The sequence below is a fragment of the Pinus tabuliformis genome, chromosome X (assembly GCF_031772625.1).
Source record: "Pinus tabuliformis cultivar Carrire ecotype Pingquan chromosome X, CPIR1, whole genome shotgun sequence".
NCBI lineage: Eukaryota > Viridiplantae > Streptophyta > Pinopsida > Pinales > Pinaceae > Pinus > Pinus tabuliformis.
Window position 1 is genome coordinate 746687221 of NC_142308.1, and position 23984 is coordinate 746711204.

Genomic DNA, 23984 nt, shown 5'->3' on the forward strand with positions numbered 1-23984 from the left:
ACCATCAAAAACATGATTCACACACTGCTACTGTGAGATTTTTTTAAATTGTTTTGGCCGGATTCCGGCCACTTTTGACCATCCGGGCAATTCTTTTGCCTCTGTAGACGACGACCAAAAAAATAGCACTTCACAGATACCAAAAACACTTTAAACTGAGCTTCCACAATTTTCTTGAGAAAGTACAATCTACTTGAAAAGACCCAGAAACAGCAAAAAAGTGTTATACAACCTTTCTGTACAACTGTATAGATCTGTCCATATGGTTGTGCAGATCCATACAGTACTGTCTATGCAGCTATACTGACTTCCATGCAACTGTGGAAATATAGGAACTGTTGTCTTCAACTGTGTGTTGCCTGGAACACCTCTTCTCTGGCTACCTTCTCTCTCACTCTCTCTCTCAGTCGCTCAGTTGCTGAACTGCTCATGTGTATTTTTGAAGCCTCTACCTTGACTTGTTTTAATATTTTTAGAGAATCTATTTTTAAGATTTCTCCTAGTCTAAGTCATGCATGAAATACAATTTTAGGTTCAATTGCTAAACATAAGACTTTCACAGTTTTACTGAAGTGAATTACAAAATAAAATTACTTTTTCCAAAAATAGGATTACTCTTGAAAAACATCTTGAAATACTTCAATGCAAATAAGACCTCATAAACCACATTTGTCTCATAGTTGTTAACCATGTAAGAATATACAGCCAACACACATTGCTGGTATGTGACCTGATTGCCTACAGGGCACACTGAAAATCAGAACAAACAAATAAAGAATATCAATTACCAAAATATCAATAGCCTGGATTCTTCTATTTCCATCGGTATTATCCATATTAATTCTTCTATATGAATTAAAACCATCAGAAGGAGCAAATCAGATAAAAAAGTAACATATGAATTTACTACTTTTTTCAACATATTTGTTTGATTCAAATCTACTATTCATCAGTGAAAACCTTGAACGAAGGTGCTACTTTTGTAAGATACACCATTCATATCCTCTATAATCCATTTCAACTGTGTCATATCTATCACCTTAAAATAGACTGCTTTATCTTTCGAATTGTGTTCACCCCTGCCTACGACACCATTCTCGTGCAATGTCCCTTCATACAGCCTTTTAAACCAATTAAACAATCCTCGATTGAGCTCCCCTCCCTTCAAATGCCTTGCATGGGATACTGACACATTATGACCATAAAACCTGTCTTCGGGACATGATGGATTTCTGACTTTGCAAACAAAAAACTGTGACGCCAAGATTGCTTTCTGTAAAGCCTCATCTTGTGCACTGTCACCAATGACCTGAAAGAAAAGAATCTAAAGTTTAGTTCATCTTACACATTGGAAGTAATTAACCTCACATTTATGAAAATGATTCAGAGTATGGAAACAAGATATTCTGCTGCACTTGGACTAAAATTCTTCTGCAACCAATTCAACAAACAAATTTGATAGCAAGCAGACAACAGCAAAACTATTGATTGTGATGTATGCCCTGAAAACACAGAGCCTTGATAATTTAAATTTAATTTCTTCCCTAGGTATATCCCATGCCAGATGTGCTGGACCTTTAAAGTCCCAAGAGATCTAACTAACAACTGAGGTCTACAATATTTGCAATAAATGGTATGCAAAGATAAACAACTCATTTTTCTTTTCTACTAGAGTTATCATTTATTTGGGACCTCTTGGTGCAGTTACACACAGTGCTATTGGAACCAGACCAAAACCAGTGGAACCGTCCAATTCAACTGTTTTGATGCCTAAACCAGTCCGACCAGTGCTACAGAACCGGAAAGGGCTGGTTCGATACTGAAACAAAAAAAAAATCACCAAACCAGTCGGTTCTGTACAATGCAACCAAGGACCCTCTGCACACAAATTTAAATTTAAAAAATAATAATAATAATTTATGAGTGAGGCAGCTTAATATTCAACCGAGCCCTACTAATGCTATGTAATTAATGGTAATGTTTAAGAATAGTGAAAGTGACATTCTCCTTTATCTTTCATTTTCATCATTTTACTTGTATATTTAGCATTATCATTAATTGATTCAGGATGTTTGAGTGGTCCAGCCTCATTGGATTTCATATGGAGAAAGTGGAATCTTAGATCCCACTAAAATCCAGCAGAATTAACAGTTTTTAGGATTTCGGGATTGGAGTATGTCATGTATGAGGGTATGGAGTTAGCATTTAACCAACAGCACCAAGCCCTCTATGTACCTTGATGTTAGTGGCATTGATTGTTGAAATCCTCTATCATGACACTAGAAAAAATATACCTATCGCTCAAACAAAATCTCAATTTGATATGTTAAGCTTTTTCTATCTTATTCTAATGCTTAGAGGGTGATATTAATGATGATGATCCCATTGTAGCATATATATATATATATATATGCTACAATGGGATCCTCATCATTATATATGATGCCATCTTGAGCCTCTTTGATGATGTATTTTTGGTTCAAATGTATTGCACTAAGTGCTATTTTGGTTACATGCACTCTTATTCGCTATATAAATGAGAACTTTTGCATAATTGTATATAATGGTTTGGATTCATATGGATGCAATTGACTATATATGTTTTTCTTTAAATTTTGAATATTTTATGTAGCTTTTGATCGGTCGGTTCTTTGGTCCAGTTTTTTCCAGTTCCCGGTTCTGAGAGTTAACCGGTTTGGTTCTAAAAGCATTGGTTACAAGAGAACTGGATTCAAGTACACAAATACAACCAGGGTACAATAATTTAACAGCAGTCAGCCTGGTTCTCTATATCAGTCCACATGAAACTTTGGGTGAAGAGGAATGGAAGGAAGTTGCAACCTGCAGCTGAAAATTCCATAACTCGCTATCTAGCCAGATTTTTATAGGGCACTTTTATGTATGCAATCTTCCTGCTAGCTACTGTGATTAAACCCTACTTTGCTCTGGAGAGCGTGTATTCATTACAGTATTTAGAGAACTATGCCCCTCCGTAATAGGATGATTGCTTATCTATAAACCTATAGGTATTTCATATTAATTAAAAGTAAAGAAACTTTACAGTTATTCTTTGCAAAAAAATTGTTGTTTGTTCCCTGTTTTTCTTTTCTAGCTCTTCACAATTAAAGTGGAGAGATTTCAAAGTCATCATTGCAAAGTTGGCCACCCTTGCCAGAACCCTTCCAGTGAAGACCACAAATTAACTGGATCTCCCAATGTAAAATTTCCTGTTTTGTTTCTCCATATTGTTTGCACTTCATTAGTTGTTCAACTTCGCTGTTCACATTTTGAGATAAAATATATTTGTCTCATTTTTTTCTTCTGATTGGCATCTTAAGAAGAAAAATATTTTATCTTCCCACTGTTATCTTCAAAATGGGGATCGATAAAAAAATCATCTTAATTGAAATCTTATTCTGCCAATGTAGAACCTGGACATTCTTCTACTGATTATGTTAAAGGACTTTGTTGGCCATGCTGTAGCCTGTACAAACACCCTAAGGGTCAAATACTTGGAATTTGAAAGCCTACACATTCATTTGAAATGGCAAGAGACAAATGAAAGATGTTGGAACTCCTGAATGAGAAAGGAAGAAAATATCCCCAAAAGGCTCCCCTGATATTAAAATAGTAAATACAGATAATAGCTGAAAATTGTGATTTGGGAAAGACTGACTATTACCAGAACATTTCACCATGGGAAAAACTAGAGGCCAAAGGAGAAAACCTTCCACTAAAACTTTTTTAAAAGTATTTACAAAAGACATTGTACACAATTTGACTTCTAGTTAACTAATTACCAAAAATGTCAACATCTGTGTCTGCTCAAAGTTACAGATTTCAAATGAGAAGAGATTATTTACGAGATGCAAAAAATTTGACCTGCCATGGGTGGAAAATTCCTTGTAGCTATCTCAGCAAAATGTTACACAATTAGGAAGATGTCACCCTGTCTTCTCAGAGCTGCAGAAGTAAATCTGTCAGAAGGAGGCAGTCGCGAAAGCCATTAAAGCGGTCATCAGTTGGAACATTCTTACCTAGTATTTAGGTCAGTTAATGGCCAGGTCAAGGTGCCAAGAAATAGACTTGGGAAGTGGTAGTCCAAGATGGTTCTCATTCCTTTGAACCAAATGGGCAAGCATGCAAAATGTTTATCTTCAATCACTGATCAAATGTGAAAGCAATGTTCGGAAAAACAGTCTTCATCTCACTGCAACTATATTAAGAAGCATTTCATGAATGTATGACATTTAAATAGATTTAAATATGTACAGTGTAAAGGCTCAAAGATGATCTACTCGTGATTAAGAATGATTTCTTTAAGGCCTACCATGGTCCATGATAGCATGATATCTTTCTTTGCACACGATGGAAAGGAAATGATGGTCTACTTAAGCATATGCATGTGCCCAGACATTAAGAAAAGTGATAAAGACCACACCAACGGATCACAGAAGATAATAACTATAAAATTAACGTTTTGGTCATCATCTCTAGCCTGTGTGGAGATACATCTTTGTTACCTAGAGCCTGCCATCTCCTTGGGCCACGCAGAGGTAAGCCACATGGTTTATATTATTCACCCTCTCAACTGAGAAGCTCACATTAAGATAGGGTGAGATTTGGAGCATGCCCTAGACTGCATGTGTCAGTTCTGCGGTTGTATGGAACTCCCAGACCACAGTGAAATCATAGGTGCCTAATAAGCACAGAGTTATGTTTGAGCCCTAGGCCTCACCAGCTCATAATTAAAAGAAAAAAGTGTTAGAATGTTCTGACCCATTTTGAGTCTACAAAATTTAAACAGTCCAACTTTCGAAAAGAATCTCAAAAGCAAGCATCGTGTAGTATGAAGAAAAATCTAGCAAAAGACTCAATAAATTAAATGATGTTTCCAGGGGTTGGTGCAAGTAAATCGATTAGAAGTAGGAGTCCTATCTACTCGGAGCTAGAGAAGTGGACATTTGTAAAACAAGCTGTTGGAACTTGGGAAAGTCAACGATGCAAGCAATCAATCTCAAAAGCAAGCAATCGTGTAGTATGAAGAAAAATCTAGCAAAAGACTCAATAAATTAACTGGTGTTTCCAGGGGTTGGTGCAAGTAAATCGATTTGAAGTAGGAGTCCAATCTACTCAGAGCTAGAGAAGTGGACATTTGAAAAACAAGCTGTTGGGAAAGCCACCGATGCAACAAGTATGGAAGTCAGTTTGCAGCCAGATCAAGGTGCCAATAAATGGAATTGGGAAGTAGTAGCACAACATAATTCTTGGTCCTTTAAACAAGATGGCAGGGCAAGAAAAATGGTTTCTCCTCAATAAATGATCATATATAAAAGCAAGGATGGGAAAACCAGTGTCTCCATCCCACTGCAAGAATATTAGAAATAATTTCATGAGCATGTGACATTTGAATCAATGTGTGTGTGTACATTGTAAAGGCTCAAACGTGCATGATTAAGAATGGTTTCTACAAGCCCAACAATGATAGCAGGATATTTTTCTTTGCACACCATTAAGAAAATGATTGACTACCTAAGCACAAGCACTCTACACAGGCATTAGGAGAAATGATAAAGAACCTACCAACAGGTCAGCGAAGATAATAACTAGAATGTTACATTGTGATCATCATTACCTCCAGCCCATTTAGATGTGTCTCATTTATGTAGGGCCTGCCCTCTCCTCAGGGCACACAGAGATTAGCTAAGGGGTTTGTATAAATGTCCTCCCTCCCGAGAAGCTCATATCAGATTTTTTAAGATGGGGTGAGATTTAGAGCATGCCCAAGGTCACCAAGACCACAATATGTGAGTTCTCATGTGAAGTGGTGTAGGCTTCCACACTATAGTGAAAATGTAGGTTGCCTAATAAGCATGGAGATATGTTTGAGCCCTCAGCCTCACCAGTTCAAAATCAAAATAATAGTGTTACACTATTCTGACTGATCCTGAATCTACAAAATTTAAACAATCCAACTTTCAAAAGGAATCTTAAAAGCAGTCAATTGTGTAGTATGAAGCAAAGAAGACGCAATGGATCAAATCATCATTCCAAGGGTTGGTCCAAGTACATGAATTAGCATAAAAATAAGTTTTCTCTCAGGTCTTCCTAAGTTCTGGGTTTGGTTTTAGCTTATATAGAGAAGCCTATACAAGTCAATAACAAATCATAGAAAAAAAAAGTCAAAAGGAAAAAAAAAGAAGGATGTTACAGACAACAGTAAAGTTGAATATCATCAACCAAGTAAAAAACATTACAAAAGGTGGCTTAAAGCCATTTAAGGCTGTAACGTATGCCTACCTATAAAGTAAAACATTCTATGGGGAGAAACATAGACTCAGTACATCCATATCAAAAAATTGAGGGAGTATCTAAATTTAAGCTTTCTTAGAAAGCATAGGAAAAGACAAAAAGTACCAACTAGCCTAGAAATTACTAATGGAGAAGTTCTACAATGTTGGCACATATCCCAAATTCCCAGTGTTATCAGAATTGGACTGGAACCGGTTGAACCTGCTGATCCAACCATTTTCAGGACCTAACTGGTCCAACTAGTGGCACAGAACTGGAAAAAGCCGGTACAGTACCGAACAGCTGGTTTCTGTACAGAACCTGCCAGTTTTTGTAAGGAACCAGCTGGTTCGATACTGAACCAGCCTTTTCTAACCAGGTCAGCTGGTTCGGTATGGAACCAGCCAGTATCATACAATGCAACTAAGGACTCTTGGAACACAAATTAAAAAAAATAATAATAACAATGATTTATGAGTGGAACGGCCTAGTATTCAACCCTAGGGACCTATTAATGCTATGTAATTAATGGTTAAAGTAAAAATGATTCTATGTAATTAACAATAATGTTAAATTCTTAAAGTAAAAGTGAAGAGTGTCTGAGAGTGATTCCAACCTCATTGGATTTCAATGGAAAACGTACAATTTTAGATCCCACTCAAAATCCAGCAGAATTAACAATTTTCAGGATTTCAGGATTGGAAGGATTGCAACATTTCCATTGGATTCTATCATGTATGAGGGTTTGGAACTAGCATTTAATCAAGAACACCAAGCCCTCTATGTACCTCGATGTTGGTGGCATTGATTGTCGAACACCTCTGTCATTACGCTAGTAAAAATGTACCAATCACTAAACAAAATCTCAATTTGACATGTCAAATTTTTTCGATCTTATTTTAATGGTTAGAGGGTGATGATGATAAGGATCCCAATATAGGAAATGATTTTGGTGATATGTAGGTATTTGTTGTAGCATGATTTTTTTGGACTCTAGAGGTCATTTAGAGCCTCTTTGTTGATGTATTTTTGGTTCAGAGATGAATTGCACTCGGTGTTATTTTGATTATATGCACACTTGCCATATATATGAGAAACTTTGCATATGTGTATAATGGATTGGATTCATTATTGGAAAAATTGTCATTGATGTCAAAGGATGAATGGGTCAGCGTTTGTTTGATGATTTGCATGAACAAATCAAGTGAATTTGGTTGCAAGGACCTCCTAGTTTGGTATCCCTTGTCTCGCCGTTTCATTTGATAGGTAGCACATTTTATGGGTCTCCGTGAATGAAGAGATATCAATTTTTGAAGATTGATGCCCCAATCAATGGGCTTTGCACCAGCGCCTCTGTTCCAAGAATTTATGATCTTAAAACTCCATTTATGCCCTAGAAGAAGCTCAGAATCATAATTTAAGTTGACCTATATGCACAGGTCAAAAGCAGTCTTGAAAGGAATTAATATCAAAGCCAAAATCAATATTTCTATAAAGCCCAAAGCCACCTCTTACAGGTCAATGTTTCTGTTACAAGTCAGCTCCAAATTGTTGAGAAATCTAGGGTCAGCTAGATAGGTGATTTCTCTTATTTTGATAATTGTTTGTGATATTCTTTTACTTAACTTGATTAGCTTCTTCTTTCACTTAATTATTATTATGTTCTTATCATCAAATAGCTACCAAACAATGAAGATCAAAGCGACAAGAGGACACAAAAATGAAGGTTGCTAGCCAGGGCCCAAAACCTCTCCTCTTGAGAGGAAAACCCACAAGAATTCTTCTCTTCTTATAGAATGTTAAGATGATGAGTTCCAAGACCTAAGACCCAAAACCAAGACCCCTCCAAGACCAAGTCAACCCTCCTTTTGATGAGCTTTTTCTTCACAAAGTCAACGCCAGTCAAACTTGCTTTCCAACTCTAGTTTTCAGCCCTTACTTTAGATTTCGGTCACTGCTTCAGTCCTACACTTATCCTTCGCTAGAGGTGATTTTTCTTCCTTATTAATTTGGCTTCCTTCCTTGATCTCTCTTGCTCCTAAACTTGGCTCCTTGGTGTGACTACAATTCTATCTTACTGCAACTTTAATGATGCCCTAATCCTTCTTAGCATGTGTGGGAGAATCAGCCCTAAAACAGTCCTTAAAAATCTTGTTTTTTCTTCCTTTATTCCTCCTCCCCTTAGTTGGTCTTTCTTGTGCTCGTACGAACTTCTTGGATCCTTCCAAATGAGGTCGATGTATCCTTATATATAGTCTTCCTTGGAGGTCGAGTAGTTGTTCATAAGGCCGACTTGTCTTGCTTGTAGGCTAACTTCACTTAATGTAGGCCGACTTGTCTTAGACTCACAAAAATCCTTTTGACATGATACAATATGCCCAATAGGGTCTTGCATATATGACATTGACTCAATTGACTTCTTGACTCAAAGACAAAACCTGGGAGCACTCAATGGGTGCTTGACCTACAAATAAAATGACCTAAGCATGAAACCCATGCTACAAAAATAATAATAATAATAAATTGTTTTCTCTTTACATCAAATAAAATCATGATTACATTATACATTATGAAGATCGAATCTAGTTACCCTTTTCAACACTCCCTCTTAACTAGGGTGGTATTCATAATCCATACAAGGTACTTGGGCATTCTCATACTGAATAATTCTCATAAGAAGACTCGGATTGGTAAGTCATCTCATAAACTATTTACTTAGCTTATATCAGTGCATCTCATCATATCAACCAGCATTTTCATATAGCAAGGCCTTGACTAACAGCTCTATCTCTCCACAAGAATAGAGCACAATGTTGGGAAGACAATGATTTATAGACACCTTCATCATTGTCTCTCAAGGCACATACCCCATCCAAATGTTCACAAGGTATGTCCTTCTAGGACCATTCCCACCTTGGATTAACACATCTTCATGGAATTTCCTCTTCGACTACTCTTACTTATTAGATGCCCTACCTCATCCTCAGAGTATCATAATCAATCTCGGATGCTTACCCAATCCTCCATTCTTTCTTCATAACATGAAGACAAAATCGAATCTAGTTATCCTTTTCAACACTCCCTCTTAACTAGGGTGGTATTCATAATCCATACAAGGTACTTGGGCATTCTCATACTGAATAATTCTCATAAGAAGAGTCGGATTGGTAAGTCATCTCATAAACTATTTATTCAGCTTATATCAGTGCATCTCATCATATCAACCAGCATTGTCATATAGCAAGGCCTTGACTAACAGCTCTATCTCTCCACAAGAATAGAGCACAATGTTGGGGAGACAATGATTTATAGACACCTTCATCATTGTCTCTCAAGGCACATACCCCATCCAAATGTTCACAAGGTATGTCCTTCTAGGACCATTCCCATCTTGGATTAGCACATCTTCATGGAATTTCCTCTTCGACTACTCTTACTTATTAGATGCCCTACCTCATCCTCAGAGTATCGGAATCAATCTCGAATGCTTACCCAATCCTCCATTCTTTCTTCATAACATGAAGACAAGAATGATGTGTCTATCTCTCCCTCTCAACTAGGGAGGATCAACTCATTCCTATAAAAGGAATATACCCAAGCTCCCTCTTAACAAGGGACTCGCCGAAGTTCCCTCTTAACAAGGGACTTGTTATTAACAACAGTGCTCTTTGGTGGAGATCACGGTACTATGAGCTGCTTGTAGGGCTCCTCCTTTCGGCATCATGTCATGAATTTCAACTTCTTCGTCGTGGAGCCTTCTTCTTGTAGGTTATCAGCCATCTTCTTCATCACTTCCCTTCAACGAAACATCCTATTGAACCAATAGTCATGTCATACTTCTCTTCATCGGGGAGTGACCTTCTAGTCCACATCTGGCTATTCTTCATACAACTACCTTTTTCAAGTCGTCATTCTTTTAGAATTTTCCATCCAATCTCATGAGTGCTAGTTGTAGGTGACTTCTACAATCTTCTTTCAGTAGCCATGTTTCAACCCAAGCAGTTTTTTTTTACATCGAATCAACATTACCTCTTTATGATGGCCTTACATCATGACATTAGTTTCATGCAATGTCAACATCCTTTCGCATATTGTATGAATCCATCTCCAAGACATAAATTACGAAGGTTCTCTTTCTTTAGCATACATATCAGGGTCTTCATACCTTTTCCATGGAGATGTCCTAATCCTTCTAGTTATCAAATGTTGATCACTTATCTTAAGTGATAGTAGATGCAACTTCTCACGAACTCTTCTTTCACCTTTCTTCATAGCTTGCTCAGGATCTTTCATAGTTCATCATAGAAACCAGAGTTGCTATCCACTTCAAATTCTCCATGAGGTCATATTATGTTGATTTCATCTTGTTGATATGTAGAAGAGTTCTACACAAATTGACTACATGCCTTTAATGCATCATTCTAATGGAAAGGTTTCTTCTTCGCCAACCTTGCTCATGAGATACAACATTTTAGCCCATACTATCTACAACCATATGATGACATGACTTTATCTATCTATTAAATATATACATACCTCTTCCTTCTATTAGTCATTTAGGCTTCCTTTCAGCAACTTCGTTTGCTTGTTTCAAGATGAAAGTACTTCAACCATGTTGCAGTCCTTTGTCATCATACCTTCATCCTTTTAACTAGCAGATCCCACACAAAGAGGAATGTAGACACTTGCTTCTTCTAAGTAGAGGTGAACCTTTTAATGAAGATTCCAATGGAGGATCTTGATGATCCTCATTCTGCAAATGCTTCTTCCTAAAGATGATGATGTATGATGATCTCTTTATCTTCTGTCTTGCTAGATGACTTACTTCAACCATATATACTACTACTTCAATTGTCCTTATGTGCTTTCAATGATGATGTCATGAGCTACTTCCTTTTTATTATGATGACTGCTTCAATCATGTAGATTACTTCAACTATTCCTCCATGCCTCTATAATGCATTCCATCATACTTGAGATGGTTTCCTTTTTTACTTGCTAACTTTTATGTACAAGAAAATGTGTGAGAGACCTTCTAGTAGTGGAGATCTATCACTTTCTTCCTTCTTTGACTTCTTATTTTCAGGTTCTTCTTCTACTTCTTTGGTGACATGGGCTTCATTTCTTTCCTTTCTCTTCTTGTTGTCCTCCTTGAGTTTAAGACAATTCCTTTTGAAATGCCCATATTCATTACATTCATATCATTGGATCTTTGACATATCAATTTTCTTTTTAAACTTCTTTCGAGGCCCAAACTTCCCAAATTTTGCTTTCTTCCTTGTTGATGTTGCATATGCTCGTGTTTGTTCAGTTGATCCAATGTCATTCTTCGCTTTTAATCTAGATTCTTCAATTTTGCATTATGACCATAGCTCGCTAAATGGAGTGGTTTCCTTCTTCCCATAAATGCTTGACACAAAGTTGCCCCATTCATTAGGTAGTGCATTGAGCACAATGGTGGTCATCTCACGATCAAACATTACTTCTCCAAGTTCTTGTAATTGATCTCTAATTTCAGATACCTTCATGAAATACGAAGTTATCCCTTCTTCCCTTGATATTTTCATCTTGTATAGTTCGGTTCTCAAAGATATGATTTCACCTGCAGTGCTCACAAAAAACAACTCCACCAATTTTTCATAGATCTCCTTCGTTGTCTTCAACTTTGCAACATAAGGGATGAGAGAATCCTTGATTGACTCTATGAGGATCCTTTGTGCCCTTATCTCTCCTTTCATGTACTTTGATAGTGCTTGAGCTTGCTCTTGAGATGGTTTGGTAATGGAGCCCTTTACATATTCAATAACATCATTCTCCATGAGAATTAGATCAATTTCGTTTTTCCGTGCAAGGTAGTTTGAGGTCCCAACCAATTTATTATTCTCCTTGCATAATGAAGTCATTTGGTTTGAGATTTGAGACAATGAAATATAGAATACTCACTTGTCAAGTGAAGGTGCTCCTTGATGATGTCTTCAACTTGATGCCTTCTTGATGATGTTGACAATAGAAGATGCCTTCTTGAAGATGATTGCTTCCTTGATGATGTCTTCCTTCTTCAAAGATGACAATACTTCTTTTTCTAGATGATAAGAGATGTCTTTCTTCAAGTATGCTTGAGATGAGATATTTTCTTCAATGGGAGGGAGATTACCTTGATTTCTTGCTTCCTTTGAATGATCATTGTGGAATGTGTGAGCTTCAAGTGTTGAGTCCTTCTTTGAATGGAGGTAGAGTCTTTGAGGTCTTCTTCTTCTACCACAAGATGTGATGATGTGTCCTTGTGATGTTATGGGTACTCCTCCTTGATGCTCTTGATGATTTGATATCCTTGATGCTTCTTAGTTCTCCTTGTTGATCGCCTTGTGCTCGGCCCTTGTGTATCCTTGGATGATCTTCTTCAAGTTGCCTTTCCTTGTTTAGTCACCTTAGCTCTGATTCCATGTTGACAAATCTAGGCGCAGCTAGACTAGGTGATTTCTCTTATTTTGATAACTGCTTGTGATGTTCTTTTACTTAACTTGATTAGCTTCTTCTTTCACTTGATTATTATTATGTTCTTATCAAACAGCTACCAAACTATGAAGATCAAAGAGACAAGAGGACACAAAAATGTAGGTTGCTAGCCAGGGCCAAAACCTCTCCTCTTGAGAGGAAAACCCACAAGAATTCTTCTCTTCTTATAGAATGTTCAGAAGATAAATTCCAAGAACTACGACCCAAAACAAAGACCCCTCCAAGAGCAAGTCAAGCCTCCTTCTGTTGAGCTTTTTCTTCACAAAGTCAATGCCAATCCAACTTGCTTTCTAACTCCAGTTTTCGGCCCTTACTTCAGATTTCGTTCACTGCTACAGTCCTGCACTTTTCGGCCTGTTTGTTCCTCCTGCAATTTCGCACATGTGAGAGATTAGGGCTGAATTATAGGTCTTTTCTCCTTCACTACAAATGATTTTTCTTCCTTGTTAATTCAGCTTCCTTCCTTGACCTCTCTTGCTCCTAAACTCGACTCCTTGGTGTGACTGCAATTTTGTCTTACTGCAACTTTAATGATGCCCTAATCCTTCTTCGCACATGTGGGAGAATCAACCCTAAAACAGTCCTTAAAAATCTCGTTTTTTCTTCCTTTGTTGGTCTTTCTTGTGGTTGTACGAACTTCTTGGATCCGTCCAAATGAGGTCGATGTATCCTTATATATAGTCTTCCTTGGAGGTCGAGTAGTTGTTCATAAGGCTGACTTGTCCTGCTTGTAGGGTGACTTGTCTTGGAGGGTGTCTTTTGACATGATACAATATACCCAATGGGGTCTTTCATATATGACAATGACTCAATTGACTTCTTGACTCAATGACAAAACCTAGAAGCAATCAATGGGTGCTTGACCTACAAATAAAATGACCTTGACCATGAAACCATGCTACAAAAATAATAATAATAAAAAACTCTTTTTCTCTTTGCATCAAATAAAATCATGATTACATTAGACATTATGAAGACTGAACCTAGTTATACTTTTCAACACAAATAAATGTGCTTATTCAAATAAAATAATTGTATTTGTTTAGGTCAGCTCTATTATAGATGTGTCTCTTCAAACTTCAAAGGGTCATGTCGGCCCCATTATAGGCCTGTTCAACTCACTATAAATACACCAGCCGTTGGCATTCGAAGGGCATATAATTCGGTGATCTGAGATAAAAGGAGAAGTCTGACACATATTTCTGAGGCCTTGTGCTTAAACAAAAATCTGAAGGCAGATCGAAGATACTAAAGATTGGTTTGATTGACTTATAGTGAAAGCACTTTGGATTTGGTTTCTAGTTTTTTATGGCTCTTGGGATATGGCTTTTGGTGATGTTCTGATCAGTCTTTGGAGTCTTTCAGTGAACCTGAACTTGGTCACTTTGTAGCACTAATCACAAGTCTTTTAAAGAGCAAAATTCGGCCTGCCATTGGAGGAATTATGGCCTCTCTACACCTCATAGATTCGGCCTCTTTTAAGTCCTGTAGCAGACCTCAGCCTCTATAAATTTGGACTTGAGATTCAACCTGCGGGAAGACCAGAATTCGGCCTTTCTCTGTGAATTTTAGCCCTGAGGTACGGACCTGTGCAAGGACTAGAACTCGGCCCTCTTACACTGTGGACTTCGGCCCTCTGTAAGAAGCAGACTAGGCCTATCTTTTGGAGCTTCCTTGAGCAGATTTTTGACATGTTTTGAGAGACCTTTGGAGCAACTCTCTTGAGCACATTTTTGATATCTTTTGGAACAGATTTGGTAAATCCCTGAGCAGACCTGAGAACATTTTGGAGCAGAGTTTGGAATTGTTTTTGAGCTGAGTTTGAAGACCTTTTGGAGCTACTTCTAAGACCATCTTTGGAGTTGATTTGAGACCATCTTTAGAGCATTGTTGAGAACTCTTGGAGCAGTCTTTCTAGAGCTTTCCTTTGAAGACAACCTGCAGCAGACTTGAAGTCCTTCTATGGCAGACTTTCAAGGCATTTTGGAGCAGATTCAGAAGACTTCTTGGAGCAGTGTTTGAAGCATTTTTGAGCAGTCCTTGGAGAGCCTTTGGAGCATGCTTGTTGATGTAGACTTGGAGAGTTTTTGAAGCATACTTTTTGGACTTGACTTTGAAGAATCCTTGAAGCACTTTTGAAGCATCTTTGGAGCATATTTTGGAGAATCTTTTAGAAGCAGACTTTGATATTGATCTTGAAGCAAGCTGGGGTAAGATCACTTGTGGGTTTGATGATCTAAGGGCACTTTTGAAGCATCTTTGGAGCATATTTTAGAGAATCTTTTAGAAGCAGACTTTGATATTGATCTTGAAGCAAGCTGGGGTAAGATCACCTGTGGGTTTGATGATCTAAGGTATGTACTTAGTTGAACTATTGATATAACAAAGGACAAAATTGAAGTTGTTTGGATGTTGTTATAATTGGGTCATTGACCATGGTACGAGAGCCCAAGAAGTTTTATTTTATCTCTTATTCTCTAGGGTCGCATGGTGGTGCTAGGGAAGGAAGTTGTAGCTTCCTTCAGGAGGTTGTCGTCTCCTTCCAGTGGGAGCTGGTAAATCTTGGGGTTGTAACCCTTCCTATTGTAGCTGTTAAACCAGAAGTTGTAGTTTCCCTTGTAATATAAAATATTAAAATATTGTATATATATATCTTGTGTTCAATGATGTCTTGTTATTGGTAAAGTGTTTCGATACTTAAATTGTTGAAGTTTACGAAACACATATTCACCCCCCCCCTTAGTATTTCCAACATTCATATGGATACACATGAATATATATGTTGTATATATATATATTGGTCAACCAATTTTTTTCTGGTTTTTTCCAAGTTCCAGACACTTCCTGGTTTTGTGGTCAACCAGTTCAATGATCAGTCCAGTTTTGATAATATTGGCATAACAACACTGCCACATAGGTGTCTTTGTCCTAACTCTTGGCTGCCACATGGAACTCAATCAGACAGAACTTGTACATGCCGGTGCAATCTCCATCGTAATGCAATAGACAAATATGTTGGCTGCTCCAATGCCACGACTCTATTAACAAGTTGAATTCACTAATGGAGGCCCAGTAGCCAATCTTCATCACACTTCTCTAGGAAAAGCTGTGGAGCAGAAATGTACAGCTGGCGGGAATGACCTGTAAAGGAGGTAAATTCAATGCATTGTTCAATTTGATTTCAATCCCCTAAAGAGACGATATGATTCAAAGCAAATGCCTACCTTTGTACCCACATCAAGTAGTGAAATTCTGCCATTGATTTTAGAAACACATCTAAGCAAAGACAATCTTACAATGCTATGTCTATAGGACAACAACTGAGGGTGTAAAAGGCAGTTTTCACCTGCAGCACAGTCATCAAGGGGAGTGGAGAGAAGCAGAAAGGCCGGGAAGATGCCATCAAAGGTGTAGCACAAGGAATTGGGACCGACCTCCTCCTTTCAGCCTACCTCAACCCCTAGTGGCACTAAACAGCAGACAGATCATCCAGTGCTCAGCATGGCATATACTAGGTCAGTGACACCATGTACAGCTTCTCGTACTAGGTACAGTCAAGTCTTTTCCATTGGATTTCAGAGTAGCTTCTCCTCAACATACACTGAATCAACAGATCAACACTTAACAGACCTATATCACTAGATTTTTTCCTTCGGACTCAAATTTTAGGAGAGACTCTCTCTCTATTTGTGCCTCCCATGCACAAAACCTGTTTGTTCCCTCTGAACAATCTTCCTGGCAACATCCTACATCTACAGAGCTATTGCATTAGCCATAATCTTGTAGGAAACACCAAGTAAGGTGATAGGACGCCATCCCCCTATAAAGTCTGTGGCAACATTCTTCAGGATCAATTTAATCAATCCCTAATGAACTCACTTCATCAAACAGCCTGTGGAGAAGGCCTCAAATGATGAGTAATAGAAATCATCCCCTATTGGGTCTCACATTGGCTTGTAAAATTCACAAGCTAATCCATCAATCCTAGGGGATTTCCCATTTTGCATCAAACAAAGTGCAGTGATTTGTGAAGAGCTTATCCTTCATAAAATCCCTGTCCAATCTATGACAATCTCCGATAGAGACTTTATCCAGGACCACCCAATAACAGGAGTTTCGAGCAGGGCAACAACAACCTAATCTGACAAGGTGTGATGAGAAAAATATCATGAATGTCATAACCAAACATACCTCAAATCTCAACTGAATCCTCCTCGATAGAGCCATTAGGTCTGCACAACCCAATCACCCTATCAACAACCACCTTTTTCTTTAAGAAATCAAAGACGAATTTGGAACTCTCATCCTCCTGTATCCATCGCAAATGAGAGCAAATCTGAGCCCCTCTAACTATGTACCCCTCTCTACACACAATCAACTCCAACCTGGTTGCATCTAGAGATGTTATGAAGGAGGTCCTCCTCCAGGAAGGTATGAAACTCCTCCAACTTCTATCTAGCATCGACAACACATGCAAGGCATCACTTGCCCCCACCCTTTCATAAGTTTGACAGACTGCCAAATAGCAACCTCCAACCAAAGTAGCCAACCCCTATCTCCAAATAAAGCAAGGATATTATCAGATGTACACCTTATTTGTGGAGAGATTGATCATGGATATGATAGTTGATAAGGTGCTAAACTATTGGTGATCTTGTGCATTTGTACTTTGTGACTGATCCTGGACTGTGGATCTTTCATTTTTTATTCTTCATATATGTATTATTTTCTTTAAGTGTTTGGCATTGAATAAGGGTGTGAAAGAGCAAACTTGGAAATAGGATCAAAACCTATGGTAGAAGAATCAATGAGTGATTCCAGTCTTACAACCGATGGGAGTAGTGATAAATTTGGATTTTCTCAAGGAAAGGGAGTTCACAATGATGATACTCTTGCTTTAGGATTCTCCCAATAAGAGAGAGGGGACCTTGTTCAGGTTGTTACTTCAATTGCTAGAGGATTTTAGGTGCATGAGAGCGAACGTCATGCTTGGAATTTGATGATGACCCTTTATGGGTTGTTGCTACTCTTCTCACAAGCTTGTATTCAAGGATCGATGACTTGAGATGTATGCAAATTTTATCTTGTGCTTTTGATAGATCCGATATACTTGTATTAGATTTGTTAGATATGTGAGCATCTATATAGGATATCCTAATCAACTCTTGATGTGGTGCCAAAATATTTTGGCCTATAACAATCACTTTAGGGATGTTGGAGTTTTGACAGGTTACTTTGTTGTCTTCCTTGTTCTAGAGTGATTTTAGACTTCAACGGGAAGTAGTGGTCGAGGATTATGTTCCTTTACTTTCATAGATGGTCATTGTTCTTTTCGGGCCCCTGGAAAAGGGGAAGAGGAAGTAATTTGGTTTGGTGCATAGTTTTGAAAACCAAAACCAGGCTTGGAACCGGACCACCTATCAAACTGTGGTTCAACCAGAACCAGATCAAACTAGATTCAATGAACCGGAATTTAAAAAAAAAATTAATGAAAAAAACATTTTTAATATTACAAAACATGATTCCAAACCATTAAGAGAAAATATGCAAGTTTGCTCATCTATATACGAAGTGCAAAATGATACTGCTAGTTTCATTATCAAATTCAGATTGAGCATGCTGTCAAGCAGAGCTGGAGAGATACTTTGAAATCACTTGGAATGCCCTAATCAGTTCATTGAACATTCATTCATTTCTAGCACAGATTTTGTATGCTTGAATTTCTAAATCAGAGATAGTAATTTGTTGTATGCAACCCAAAATGGAGGGGATAAAATTAAATAACAACAGATTCTTCAAAATCATCATTTGCCAGCATTATCTTCATGAGGATTAATCACTACATACAAGCATAAAACTGAAATCCATTCTGTACATTCAATTTCCACTGCTATAGTCAACTATGTCACAAAATCAACTTTGTCCTTCTGTGTCTTCTGAGAATCTGAATCACGAACTTAATTATACAGATATTGTCCATACTAATTTCTAATGATGCTATGAAACTGAACATACTTAGCATGTCAAATATCCTGATTTTTCTACCATCCTTACTGTAATGATGCCATGAAACTATCAAACTGGACATCCTTACCTAAAACAGATTTTTCAAATAATTCAATGTTTGAGGGTGCCTGACCAGCCGGTTTTTAAAACTATGGTTTGGTGGTTTAAACTAAGTGGCTTTGTTGTATTCTCCTTATATGTTCACCATCCAGAGGCCGAGTTGCAGATTGCTTGGTTGGTTAATTAGAGAGCTACATATCTTTGTGAATAGTGATTGCTTGGATGCTTAGGTGTGCAGAGCTATAGATGTGGGAAAGACTCTTGCAGAGTAGGTATGATGTTTTATCATGATGGAGTATCCTTTCAACTTTGTGGAGGCACTAGAATTATAAAATGGAGATTCAGAGCAAAAAGAAAAACCTAAAAATAACAAATGTTCAATCTTCAATATCCTGATTGCATGTCCTCCAATTTGATCTTTTTTTTACAAAGCGTATTTTTTCAAGTAGAATCCAAATTTGCAATTGGCTTCTGATGATTCTGCTCAGACAAATTCTGAAAATTATATGTACATCACAGCCCTAATATTTTCTTCTTTTTTCTCTCTTTGTTTTTGATGAAGCACAACAAATGTGAAATCAACCCACTCTGATACCAACATGCAATGTTTCTATAACCAAAAAAGTAAACATATGGGGAAGGTCCCATCAGGAGGGATTGAAGAAAGCAAAGTGGAAATACTACCATATCTATGAAACAGAGGATCTTTATGAGTCGGTGAGGCACTCTTTTGAAAGAAGGATCCACTTAAATAAGAGGTGGGCTTTGAAGCTCCAATGCAGCAATGGCTAAGAAGGTGTTAATCCATTGGGAAAGCGAAAACCCTAACTTCTACTTTTACAAGGTAATTAGGCTCTTATTTAACTGATTACTCTTAAACACGTTGATTATCTGCATGATGCCTTATTTAACATATGTGGCTATGTACAAAATATCAAGGAATACATCATTGCAAAATTATGAGTTTACATGCATGTGTCGGGCTATTGTGTTTAGGTACACAGCATGTTTGTCATCAAGATACATCATGATGTTGTGTACCATCACAAAAAGGTCCATTACTTCCATGTCTTCATACTTCTAGGAAAACACATCTAGGCATTCACAAAGGAGGTTCATGAAATAGAAAACCTCAACATCGGAAAGGGAGCAAACATAGGGCCCCTTTAGTTTTGACATTGGCGCTAGCCAGCCTGGCGTATGTGAATTACATCGCCAATGAGAGAAGAGGCAAAGGGGTCAGCATCTTAGAGGGTTTCGGAATCAGGGAAAACCCAACTTCTGATGGCAACCATAGAGTTGATCCTCACACTTTAATATAAAATCAGGGATGGCCTCATCATTTTTGAAACAAGGGCCTACTAGAGAAGACATTGCATGGATGTCAGGGTTCATTGTAGGTCTAGGGTATGACTTGATTCAATATTGTCCTAAATTGCATGAGACGCGGAGCGAATGAGTGGGGCTTCAATCTAAGGTTGAAGATAGAAAGCAAAGGAGGAATGTCCCTTGCCTCAGGTAGGTTGTGTTACCCACCAAAAATGGGTGACCCCTTAGGAGAAAACTTTTCTCCCATTATCTCTTCTAGTCGGCCAACTGACAGCCCCTGTAGCCACCATTAGCCAAAGACGATGTGCCATTCATATCTCCACCACCTCCATCAATCATATGTCTTCTCACCCATCTCATAAGAGCACATGAACGAAGGTGGGCTTCCGATCAAAAGGTACTTTATTCATTTTGCAATCGGGTGTTTGTGCTTGTTTGTACTTTGGGCATGGATTATTGGGTGGCCTAGAAGAAGGAAGGGTTTTAACCATGATCTTGTTCCCTCAACTTAAATGGGGGGTTAATCTTTGATCCTAATCTAATGGAGCCTCCACTAATGGCTCAATGGGTATAGGAGGGGCACTACTTGGGAAGCCTTAATTGAGATAGCGTGTTCCATCTATCCCTATTCCATACTCACCAATTTTCATCTTACATTGTAGGCCCTATATTCCACCTCCATTCTTAGGGTTCAACTGACCATTGGTTCTCTGGGATTTGGCACCCATACATCCTCATACCTAGGTAGGGCCCAGAACTCAGCCCGAGGATGTTGATGCAGCTAAAAGAAAAGGAAAAAACATATATTGCCCAAAGCAAAATAAAGGAAAGAATATCAAAATGCAAAAGATGGTCGGGACATACACATTAGCATGTGGGAAAAAGCCTAGCATGAGCTCTACCTCACCCCTTATGGCCATCACCAAGTCCCTAAGCACCATATCGCTTCTACACATCAATTAAAGGAACCCTTGCATGTCCCAACCTCGTTGGGAAATGGCTTGCCTCATCATTACGGGGTAATAAACTGCTACACATCAGACAAAGCAAGCTCTAACCCTTTGAGCTACGAGCATTACTACAAAGAAAATTCAAGAAAAAGTAAATGGTGCACAACAAAGGTCGAGTTGGTAATTCATGCATCCGCGATTTCTCCCTCCTCACATCTATACACTTAAAATGTGGATCCTCATCATGTTGGCCCTTTGACCATAGCACTTAGCCATGAAGTCTTCTCCCCTCCGCTACCATCATTGTTCACATAACACCTATTGATTGAAGGGTGGACTGAGGAAATGTTACTTCCTATTAGAGGCAGGAAACACCTAATAGGGTCGTCATTTAGAGCCACTCCTAGCTAGGGAGGTAGCATTATTGTGAGTTAGTTGAGAGCCCAAAACTTGGAAGGGAATCCTTGTTTGAAGTGTTAAATAGCCAATTACTTTCAAGCTTAGTCCACATAGATGCAAAAATGATTATTGCACTTAATGGTTTGTTGCTTTCACCAAACTTTGTGATGTGATCGTTAGGTGGTTTCATGTTGATTTTTCAAGTGTAAAAGATACAAGCACAAATTCTTGAAACTGATAATTACCTCTAATGATTTTGATATTCTCTTTAACACTTCCAGTCTATCATTAAGCAATTATAACTCAGAAATTCAACCACAAAAAACAATAGGACAGTAGAGATCAAAATAGAACAATGATGCACAAAGACAACACAAATTTTGCCTTGGGAAAACCGTCTTCTAAGGAAAAACCCAACAACCGTTTCCTTACAGAAATTATTCAATTCAACAAGCGATACATCTGATGTTTTCCAATCAAAAATAAAAATCAAACTGACCAGCAACAAAGTTGTGGTCAAACCTGGTCAAACTGTCTTCAAGCCAAGCCAAACCAAGGCTACTTGGGAGCAAAAGCGAAAGTGGGAAGCAGCAACAGAGAGCGACATTTTCAAAATCTCTCGGGTCAGGAGCGATTTTGGGAGAGACTTTTATATAATATATATTTTTATATATTTTGATGCATATATGTCAGCAAAAGCATGTAGAATGATGAATTAGTGAAAAAAAACACAAAAACATGGATTAAACCATATAACGTCATTCATCTAGTAGTTAATAAGTTATACTTCATCAACCACAGGTCCACAAGTTGCAACTTCTCGATTTTCATCAACCTTAAAGGTTCAAAGTTTCAAAATTCAATATAAAACATTTGTCATCACTAAAGTTATACATTAACCATTACTAGTAACCAAACTATAACAAACAATATCAAAATTTCAAACAAGAAATAAAACATTTCATGAAGTATCATATTCATAATTCATTACCAATGAATTATAAATGCCAACTTCAAACTTCAAATTAAATTGTCATATATTGTTAGCAAAAAATACCATAATAAATATGAAAGAGCCAATAGTTATAAAAAGTACTACAAAGTACAAACTAGAAAAGGCATGTAAATATATACTCCAAAATTTCTTCTTTCCATGGGAAACTTCTAGTTTCTTTGAGGATCCATGAACAATGGGAGTCTCCTCCCACATAGTGGGATGAACACGTCCAGAACCAGAAGGTACATGACCTCCACGCAATGTTGCAAATGGAGGTGGTGGCAAAGGCAAAGTTGGTGCAACTTGAGCATTGCTAGTGGATGATGGGGGTGGCATGGTTGTTGTTGTTGTTGTTGTTGCTTCATCATCATCTTTCAAAAGCTCTACTTCCAATTCTTCTAGATGTATAGCTCCATCCTCCAAATTATCCTCCTTTGGGTTGTTGTCCCAAGTCATATATGATCTATCCCCACGAGCTCGCTCACAATAATGTGTCAATTGTTGAGAAATCTAGAGGCAGCTAGATTAGGTGATTTCTCTTACTTTGTTAACAACTTATGATGTATTTTTACTTAACTTGATTAGCTTCTTCTTTCACTTGATTATTATTAGTGTTTTGTATCATCAAATAGCTACCAAAAAATGAAGATCAATGAGACAATAGGACACAAGATATAGGCTATCAGTCAGGGCCAAGACCTCTCCTCTTGAGAGGATATCCCACAAGAATTTTTCTCTTCATATAGAACTTCAAATGACGAATTCTAAGATCTAGAACCCTTGTCAAAGTCCCCTCCAAGACCAAGTCAATCCTTCCTCTAGCAACTTCGACCCCAACAAATTCTGCAACTTCGACTCCTAGCAGCTTCTCAAGCAACTTTGACCCCCAGCAGCTTCTCTAGCAACTTTGACCCCCAGCAACTTCTTTTGTAACCTCGACTGTAGAAACACTAGATGGAACATGTGGGATAATAATGATGAATTTGCTTATTTTTCTTCTTTGCTTGGATAGCCTTCTCCTTCTTGATTACTCAACTTGCAAACTTAGTCTTTTCCACACTTGACTTTGATTTCCTAAGGTAGCTACAATTTGGTTTTACAGCTGCTATTGATGCCTTAATTATTTCGTACATGTGAAGGATATTAGCGCAAAAACAATACCAAAAACTTCACTTTCTTCTTTTCTTTCTTTAATAAGTATTCAGCTTCCTTTTTCGTCCTCTTCTCTTCTTAGATCGAACTTCTTGAGAGCTAATTGGATGATCTTCAAATGAGGTCGAATTCTTCTTATTTATAGGCTTCTTTCAAGGTCAAATTATTGCCTTTAGGCCAACTTGTCCACTCATGAAGGCAGACTTGATCTTTTGATGATGACAAGGCCTTGAAGGGTCTATTTGACACTTTTGACTTTACATAAATTTTCTTTACAAGATGTA

At 37.8% G+C, this 23984-nt stretch overlaps 1 protein-coding gene across 2 annotated transcripts in view; it reads right to left on the reverse strand.

Moving 5' to 3' along the window:
* Positions 1–784: 784 nt before the first annotated feature.
* LOC149142051 (uncharacterized) overlaps positions 785–23984 on the reverse strand; it is a 123836-nt gene continuing 100636 nt past the window's right edge. For both annotated transcript variants that reach the window (XM_089447762.1, XM_089447761.1), the window contains one exon: positions 785–1309. In XM_089447762.1, coding sequence (XP_089303888.1) covers positions 950–1309 — 360 coding nt within the window. In that variant the 3' untranslated portion in view covers positions 785–949. The remainder of the gene's footprint in view (positions 1310–23984) is intronic.